Source organism: Lycium ferocissimum, unplaced genomic scaffold (assembly GCF_029784015.1).
Source record: "Lycium ferocissimum isolate CSIRO_LF1 unplaced genomic scaffold, AGI_CSIRO_Lferr_CH_V1 ctg6041, whole genome shotgun sequence".
Taxonomy (NCBI): Eukaryota; Viridiplantae; Streptophyta; class Magnoliopsida; order Solanales; family Solanaceae; genus Lycium; species Lycium ferocissimum.
The window spans coordinates 750-10,644 of record NW_026726203.1 but is presented as its reverse complement, the minus strand read 5'-3'; the positions used below and the strand labels follow the sequence as shown (position 1 = coordinate 10,644).

Genomic DNA, 9,895 nt, shown 5'->3' with positions numbered 1-9,895 from the left:
TTGTCCACCTTATAATAGGACTTCATTATTTATTTAAGTTTGTCCACCTTATAATAGGATTTAACTATTTTATTTTAGGTTTGTCTACCTTATAATAAGACTTCATTATTTATTTGGGTTTTATCCACTTTATAATAGGATTTAATTATAGGTTTACATAGGCTTCGGTCACATTATTAGAAATTTTAATTTTATTTTCCTTGCACGGTCTTAATATAATGAAAATTCCATCTTCCCCAAAGCAACACTGGGCAACTTTGCAAATGGCCTATCATTATTCGACAAAAGCATGAATCGAAATCCCGAGCAATATATTAGCGTCACCATGATTGTTGCAATGCCATCACCACGAGAAATGCAGATCCAATGCCAAAGCTTCAGTGTTCAATGCAAGGCAACCGTTTTATTTTACATTAACAAATTTTCTTTGAGTAACGCAGGGGCATATTCTTGAAGGATATCGCATAATATCAAGTCAGCAATTGCAAGATTCAGACAAAGCAAAGGATAAAGCCAACTTAATTTCTTTAAAGACGTGAATTTTGAAAGGGTACCATTGTCCCAACTACTTTCTTCGAGTAGCTAATAGGAACACATAAAAAAAAAAAAAAAAAAAAAAAAAAAAAAATAAAAGCAAAGTTCAATCATGCAAGGTTGGGCTACTGGAAGTGAAACAATCGGAAGAAATAACTTAATGACTTCATCTTCATCATCTTCCTCTCTATGGCCATAACCAATAGCAAGATCATTGTCTCCGAATCGGACCACTATCGCAAGAAGTACCAAAAGAAGCCTGCAATTCCGCCATACCCATAAGCCTTCTCTTCTTGTGGTTAGCCCTGAAACAATATTGCCTTAATCTCTTTGTTTTCTCCTCAAGTTCCATGTCTGGAATTTCTTCCATCCTTTTCTTCTCTTCCTCTAATGAATCTATCACATCCTTCCACTTTTGTTCCATACCATTTCCTTCCCCCCCCTTCAATTCCTGTAAATATTCATAACCGAAACAAAGGTTACATGTTTATATAGAGAATAAATCTTAACGTTCTTTTTTTTTTTTTAACGAAATATTAAGAGAATCTAATATTATTACATAAACTAAAAGGTAAATTTCACCATAATATTATATGCAGTTGAAACAAGAGTGTATAGAAGATGTGTGTATAGAGAGTGAACCTTAACATTCTTGATTAATGTTTGAAGACTCATTAACTTCCTATGTGGCCACCTTCGAATTCCCAAATCCCTACATCTTATCTTCAAAAATGTCACCCCAATATTAAGTTCCTTGGCTGCTTGAATTATTGGCATATAAAAGTACTTTGAAATTGTTTCTCGAGACAACATTTTTTGCTTCCCTTTTTCCGTTATAATTCCCTCAACACGATCATTAGTCATTATATTTTCTTGATTTCTGTCACATAACAGCAATTCCTGGTTCTCAGTTCTTCCAAGTAATTGGGTACTTAATCCAAATCCACCGCTCATTTCACCCCACATCCCTGCACCCATAACATTATAACACATTAGCTAACTTATTTAGAACAAATACTATTAGTGTATACAAATAGATATTCAGAATATGACCATCACCTGGGGTAGGGTTATAAAAAGATGAATAAAATGGATCTTCAAGAGTACAATCCATCATCAAAGGATTGTTAGCAGCATCAAAAGCGAAATCATACTGATGATCGATAGCGTAGTGTCCCGAATTACCTTGCATTCTTTAAAACGTAACTTTCTAATTGGATTCACAAAGGAAGGATCCTAGAGGCATATATGCAATGATTGGTTCTATATGAACGAAGAGTCAAATAACGAAGGTCGGCTTGTAATCATTCATGTACATCATAAAAGATGCTTAATCCAAGGACGGCCGATCTTGAAGATGCCATCTCGCTTTTGCTTTTGAAAGTGGACGGCTCTTTTTCATAAAAGTTGTCGGCCACATGGATTTTACCTGAAGAGGTAAAAACTTTTTGAAAAGTGAACGGCTACTTTAATAAAGCTTGTCGGCCACAAAAATCAATGAGCAGAAAAAAAAAAAAAAAAAAAAAAAAATATATATATATATTCGGAATTGTGTATAGATACGTATTGTTTATTTTTAAAATACGTAATTAAGAATAGACGTATATAACCGATAACAAATACGTAATACGTCAAAGCCATGATATACAAATCAAGAATCAATTAATTACGTTATATAAGTACGGTTAAGAAATCTATATTGACAAGAAATAATTTGTATTAGTACTTATACACATAAGAAATATATAAAGACAAGACAAGTACTTTAAAGTAAATTATCTACCCTAAGTCTACAATACAGTGACTTATACCTTATATTTGACTAATCATTTTAATTTGGGCATGTCCGCCTTTATAATAGGATTATAGGACTTGGTTAATTTATTTGGGCATGTCCGCCTTAAAATTGGACGTATTAAGTTTTTTTTTTTTTTTTTTTCAAAAAGAGCACTGATATTGCACTTGCATTCGCACTACTTTTACCTTGAATGATTTTCGTACTAATCGCACACTAATGCTACTTTTATCTCAAATATTTTATACTACTCTCACGCTAGCACTATTTTTATCTCAAATATTTTGTACTGATCTCGCACTGGCACAATTTTTACCTCAAATATTTTGTACTAATCTCGCATTTGCACAACTTTTACCTCACATATTTTGTACGAATCGCGCGCTTGCACTATTTTTTTTTATATCGAAATAATATCGCACTAATTTTTTTACACCTGCATTAATTTTATCTAGGAGTAATTCCACGCTTCTTGTAAAAGGAAAGAAAGTACGTAATGTTTACAGCCTTGCAAGGACTATGCACCGAACGGTTTGAGTTTTCTTAGGACTAATTATGCCCCTCAACTGCTAACAACTCTCAAATTTTACGAATAAATTAATGCTTAAGTTTTACAAAGATTTTCAAATGAATCGATGCACAAATATTTTCTATTGCTTTCAAATGCTTCGCACAAAATGCTTTCAAATGCACAGCATATGCACTACTGCTTTCGAAGGCTCTGCATAAATAATTTCAAACGCACTGCGCATGAATCGCACTACTATTTTTAAACGCATTATCGCTTTCAAATACCCTACGCAAATGCTTTCAAATACGCTGCACATGCACCGCACCAATGCTTTTAATTTGCTCCGCACAAATGCTTTAAATACTTTACACGCACACGCACGCACAAATGCTTCATTTGCTCCGCATAAATGCTTTTAAATGCACTGCACTGCACCCGCACCGCACCAATGCTTTCATTTGCTCCGCATAAATGCTTTAAATGCACCACATGCACACGCACCGCATTTAATTTGCGCACCAATGCTTTCATTTGCTCCGCACAAATGCTTTCAAATACCCTGCACCCGCACTGCACAAATACTTTCATTTGCTCCGCATAAATGCTTTTAAATGCACTGCACATGCACATTGCACCCGCACCGCACAAATGCTTTCATTTGCTCCGCATAAATGCTTTAAATGCACTGCACATGCACAACATAATGCTTTAAACACACATGCACAACATAAATGCTTTAAATCGCTTCGTAAAATGCTTTCAAACGCACACTGCACCGCACGAATGTTTAAAATTCACCGCGTAAATGTTTTACACCATGAGTCATACTGGGTTTTTAAAACCTCATTTTCATCAGTCATTGGGTTTTAAAGAAAAACCTCATGCGGGCTTAGCAAGCCTCATTTTCATAAGTCATCTGGTTTAGGGCCCCATTTCCATTAATCATCGCCAAAAGGCATCATTTTCATAAATCATTCGGCCCATAACCTCGTTGGCATCAGCCTCAGCAAGGCTATCATTTTAATCATTGCAGCTCTGTTTGCGGATTTATTTTACATCGCTTTATTTCGATATTTATTTTTACTGACTTTTTTATCTAGTCTAAAGTTTCGCAGGAGCTTAGCGCAACGTGGAACTATTTCTTCGGCAGCGAACTGGGGCAATATGTTGGGAAGGAAATCAGACTTCCCGACAAGGGTCGAAGATCTACCTCGAACACTCGACTCCAGCTATTCCGCCTGTATTCCAAAATTTTCAAGTCTTTACCATAATACCCAGTGTCTCCATAATTCGACACTGGGACAATATTTTGCGAAGATTCGCACCAATCGGGATTCGTCTTTTCATAAGGTGTCGTAGTCATCCCGAACTACACACGGCCCGATTCTCGTGCAACCCGAGATATGTAGGCAACTCGGAAACCGGAGTTCGGCCGTAATCCTCGCAAAATTTTCTTCATCTTAAAATTTTCTTTACCCTTAGTCCTCCAAAGTCCTTTAGTCGGGACAAAATAGGCTACTAAGTCAACGTCTTTGCCCGAAAATTCTTTCATCATTACCCAAAGAGGGACAAGTTGTTGACACCCGATTTTGTCCCACCTTTCCTCCGAAATACCTATTTTTTTTCGCTTCTAATATTTTTGCAATTTAAAAAAAATTATTTATATTTTTTACTATAATTATTAACTTTTATTAATACCGGCATTTCATTATCCCGCCATCATCATTTTTATCTTTATTATTATTATTATTATTATTATTATTATTATTATTATTATTATTATTATTATTATTATTATTATTATTATTATTTTGTTATTATTATTTACTACCAAAGATTATTATTATTCGCATTTTTATCATTCAAGACTTTTGCCATCTTATGCACACGCATCGCAATTATCTTCGCATAATTAAATAATAGCGTTTATTTACTATTGATTTTCAATATATTATCGCACGGCTATTGCGAGCCACTTTATTTTTATCCGAGTACTAATAAATACATACTTTATATGAGATAATATTTTAATACATGTCAGCATATAATTAGTCAAAATGGGTCTTTTACTTAAATTTAGAAGCCTACATTTTAATTCATCATCCCAACCATTTTAATTCACCCCAACCCAATTTTCACTATCAATGACACATTTTTTGATACCTAGCCCATATTTTAAAGCAACAACTTAGCATATTTTAAATTCACCCAAATAATTGCCCAAACGGATTTTAATCCATACCCGTTTAACCACTAACCCGACCCGGATCCCGGTTTTAAAAAAAATGAAACCTTAGGGTTTCATTTCATTTCTTCACGCCGCACACCCCTCCCCACTCTCTCTCTCTCTCTCTCTCTCTCTCTCTCATCTCTCTCTCTCATCATCTCATCCCCCCCCCCACCACCGCCGTCCCCCACCCTCCCTCCTTCCCCACTTTCCTTTGTCCCCCCTCTCCTCTCTCTCTCCCGCTCCTCCTCTCTCTTTTCTTCAACACAAAACCTAAAAAAACCCTATAAATAGTTGTGATCCTTGAATTGAATCGAATCAAAAAAGAAGATTTTTTTTGATTCAGAAATTCCCCAAAAACAAGATTTTTTTTTGGATTGAGAAAAATTTCCCAAAGCTAGTTCATTTTTTTCCTTAAAAAAATCCCGAAGAATTTTTTAGCCGGAAAAATGCCATAGAAATTGAAAGCTTTCGCTTTTGTCGCCAAAAATCCCCTAGAAAATATAAGTTTGTTTTCGAGGTTAATATTCTTGAAACATCATTTAACATACTAAATCAATTTTGTTTTTTTTTGTTTACCTTTTGGTTTGCTACGTGCAATCCGAGCATCGCAAGCTCGTTTTGTATAAGTTTTCGAGTGTAGATCGAAGATTCGTACCCACTTTGCCGCACCCGAAAGAAGGTGATTCTCCATTCTCTTCCTTTTAAAGTTCTATAGTTTCGTTTTATGTTTTTGTTTATTATTCCGTTTGTTTGCATGTGTTAATTGAATTTAGTTTGTAGTTATTATTCGAATTAAACATGTTCGTTAATTAAGTTTAAATTAGGTTTAAGTATTAATGCAAGTTTAGTTCACTCGAGTTATATTTGTAGGTTATTTGTATTTTAGTTTATGTTTTGTTTATGAGTCGCGTATGTGTGTTTATTAGTTTCTTTTTATGTTTAGTTAGATTTTCTCATGTTTATTAGGATTCTATTATAACTTGTTAATATTATAATGCCTATTTGTTGATTCTAGCATGTTTTTAGTTCAAATGTTTAATAATTGTTGATTAATTAAATTTAGCTTGTCCTCTATGTTGTTTTTCTTTGTTGTTTTAGATCAGATTTGAGGTTGTTTATGATTACTTGTTTATGTCACTTATTAATTTATTTATGTTAATTTTGTATGCCTTGCTTGTTTCTTGTTGCTAATAGGTTATTGTTTAAATTTGCTTTGCTTGGTATGTAATTGCTTATGTCAAACCCGTTTGATTAATCATTGATATATTACCTCTAATATATGTGTTAAATCTAAAAGATAATTTAACCAAATGCTTTGTTGCTAAGTTGTATCATGCATTCATATGTTAGATTAATCATAGTTCGACCATTGTAATCTATTTCCATAAGTATGTTTGTGTAAAATGGTTAGTCATATGCTAGTTATGTCCAGTAGTCCAATATATTCAAGATCATTTGATTGTGTTCTATATATTGAAAGTTTCATGTGTCCATTGTTGCTATGTAAGATTAGTTTATAATCGAGAACTTATATGAACACTTTTCAATTATGTCCCTATGTTTTGTTTTGTAAAACACATTGGTATGTTAACAAAACTATTAGTTGTGTACTTAAATACCTATGATTTGAACTATTTAAATTTGAATCTAAATATAAATGTGTTACATATGTGCATCCTTTAGCCATTTTGTTTTAGATTTATTGAATATTGTTTCATTTGGATAAGCTTCATATATAATATGTCCCTTTATGTTTACATATTCTCTATCCTTAGTCATTCCTATTTACATTGCTGTATGTTAGTTGGATAGTTCTCTTAAACTTCATGTTATCTATGTTTAGTCTTATATTCAATGGTGAACTTTGTATGTGTATATTTTCATGTTTATTGAACTTAGATAAATGGTTTTCTAAATCAAAATGATGTGCTATCTTAATGCCTAAGTATTGCAATTCAAAGATCATAAATTTATACTTGTTCCACTTAATTGATTTTGCAAACTTCTGTTGATCTTGTAAAAGTTTATGTATTTTTTTTTTGTTATAATTGTTGATCATTAAAATTTCATGCAAATGAACTGTCATTAATTGAAAGATTAAAATTTACTTGCCATTTTTCCCAGCATTTGTTCTTTGCCGATGTTTAGCAAGAACTATTTTAGTTTATGTTTAAGATATAAGCTTCAATTGGTCTAAGATTTGTTGTTTAAAATGTACTAGGTGTTTACTCAAGATATTAGTTTTTTTTGAAAGATTCATTATATAATAGCATATTTAATGTTGGTTTGATATATGCTTTGAATTTAAATGTGATCCACAGGAATAAATTTAAGCAAATCTAAATCTTGATTTCGTTTTAAAAGATCTTATATTATTCCCTTTTGAATCCATTTAGAAATAATCATGCCATTATTATTTCTTTCAACTAGTTTCATTCATAAAAGTTTATTACAAATATTTGATATTCGATTGATTTTGCTTCTAGTTCGTTTTGGATTTATTCATGAAATTAGAAATGGTTAAGGTTGAAGGGCTAAGTTATCATTGTTATTTGAACACTTAAGTTTCATGAATGCATTCCTTAGTCATTATGTTGTATTTGGTTTTTGTTGTTTAAATTCCGAGCTTTACCTTTCGCATCTTTTATAAATTGACATGGTAAACCTCTTTCTTAGCTATTTTGTTTGTTTAAATTGTTGATTTATACCGATTATGTTACGTGTTTAATTTAAAGGATCTTACTGTTAGTAGTAAGCTTGATTAGGATAATAAATATGTCAAATATTTTATCGGAAATTCATTAGTGGCAAATGATTAAGATTATTATGATTTTTGCTTACTTAAATTTTAGTCCATTGAAACATTAAGTGGCAATATCAAGACACTTAAGTGTTGTCAGACCTTCTTGTTTTTCAAAATGTTAATCTATTCCTTCGTATATTAAATTCAAAGGTTGTGTTAATCTAAAAGATATATTGAGTTCTTTCCTCATGATTGTACACTTAGTTAAATTTGTCAAATGATTTTTACGAGCATGTTTGAAAATTTTCAAGTTTGATTGATATTTTGTTTTGTTTCATTATTGCATTTCCAAGCATGTTCGATTTTATTTTCTTATGTATGTATACATGAGATATATTAATTATACATTAGTATATATACAATCTTTTACTTTGTTTTGATATTTTAAGTTTATATTTTTATATTTAGCCTTATTCATTGATTATATACTAATCCTTTTCCTTTTCATTTTTTTTATGCATGATCACCACATACGAGTCTGAGGGACTCGTTTTCTCTCCGCATTCGGCTTTTGGGCTAAAAGCCCAACGAATCTTCTCTCTCGAGTCAGGCCCCATCAGCTATATAAAATGATTTTGGGTCAAGGCCATAAAGATAGCAATCCCAATCCGCGATAGAATATATAAAAAACCTATTGGGCCAAACCCAACAAAGATGAATAGTTCGCAAAGCAATTGGGCCTAGAAAATGGGCCGATCCATTAAATTTTCTTCTCCTCTATCTTATTTTATTGTTATATTTAATTTGCTTTTGTATGACTAACCTTTTGTTTATTTTTCCTTAACTTAGATGAATCCTAATGAATTAGTAGTTTTAGTTTTAGCAGTGGGTAGTTAGTTTAAGGAAGACTAAAATTAATTCCATAAGTTTTCACTTTCTTTTTTTTATGTTAAAAATATCTAATATTTATTTTCAGAATAATTGATTTGCAAAATGGCATGACTTTATATTTTAAGTAAAGGGAATTATATTTTATCTTTACTATCATATACATTTTAAAACGTCACTAATACGCAAATATAAACTCAAATATGTTTTATAAATAACTTTTCAAGTTTTGAGTTAATTACGCATATGTTTAAAGTATAGTTAATAAAAGGAACGAAAAAGAAAACTCATTAGCTATTTTTATGTTTTGTTTTAAATTGCAAAATCAATTAATACCTCATCATTTGAGTTGTTTCAGATATTTATTAAAATATTGCATAAACTCGCATTTTCTTTTATTTATATGCCAATTATCATATTTTGCAAATTTTATTTTAGCATTATTATACTTCCTTTGAAGCAATAGCAACATTTATAAGCTTTATTTTAAATGGCATTTAAAATCTTCTTTTATGCAAGTTACTATATTTTTATAGGCATTATCTTAAATAGCATCATTATTGCTCTCACCTAAAGTCTAAGCAAAACGTTTTATAAGTCTTATCTAAAATAGCATTTAAACTCATCTTTTATGCAAATTATTATTTTCTCTAAATTTTATTTTACACGATATTCATTTTCTTTTAAAATTTTAGCAATATCTTTAACCGTTTTTCTTAAAATTTAACATTTCGCATCTTTAGCCTTAATTAATTAACCTAAGTTTGGTGCGGATAACCGTAAGTTAACGGATTCTAAAGGATGCCTAACCCCTTCCCTTTAGGATAATATAGAACCCTTACCTAGAATCACACTGTTGTTAAGCGTACTATTAACGGAGGTTTAGTTAGTTTTACCTTAGTTAATAATTAGGTGCCCTAATTCACCTTAAAATCAATTAGTTAGTCATTGTAGACTTGGAGAATAAGATTATCTTTGAGGTTATATGAGATTAGACATGTCAATGTTAAGTATGTAAGGGTTTAAGTTTATGATTAGTGAGTGTTGAAAGGATTAGAGGTTAAATGAGTCCACGAGAATACGTTTTGATAAAAAGTAGACCTTGAGGGAAATTATAAAGACCATATAAAATTATAAGGCCCATACAATAGATTTAGCCCCACCATATAATGGTAACAACGGGGGGATTAGACT

General features: G+C 31.6%; 1 protein-coding gene across 1 annotated transcript; it reads right to left on the bottom strand.

The window, feature by feature from the left end:
• Positions 1-745: 745 nt before the first annotated feature.
• On the bottom strand, positions 746-1,726 carry LOC132045164 (protein RKD1-like). The gene is made up of 3 exons (XM_059435706.1): positions 1,594-1,726; positions 1,177-1,502; positions 746-985 (listed from the first exon to the last, which is right to left on the bottom strand). The coding sequence occupies exons 1-3, from the start codon at positions 1,724-1,726 to the stop codon at positions 746-748; spliced, it is 699 nt and encodes a 232-aa protein (XP_059291689.1).
• Between the last annotated feature and the right edge of the window lie 8,169 nt (positions 1,727-9,895).

Bases quoted from the DNA above. Each gene is read 5' to 3' on its own strand.
- LOC132045164 (XM_059435706.1), bottom strand. From the start codon at position 1,726: ATGCAAGGTAATTCGGGACACTACGCTATCGATCATCAGTATGATTTC. The intron at 1,503-1,593 runs GTGATGGTCATA...TTATGGGTGCAG, and splicing joins TTTTTATAACCCTACCCCAG to GGATGTGGGGTGAAATGAGC. The intron at 986-1,176 runs GTTCACTCTCTA...GAATATTTACAG, and splicing joins CATTAATCAAGAATGTTAAG to GAATTGAAGGGGGGGGAAGG.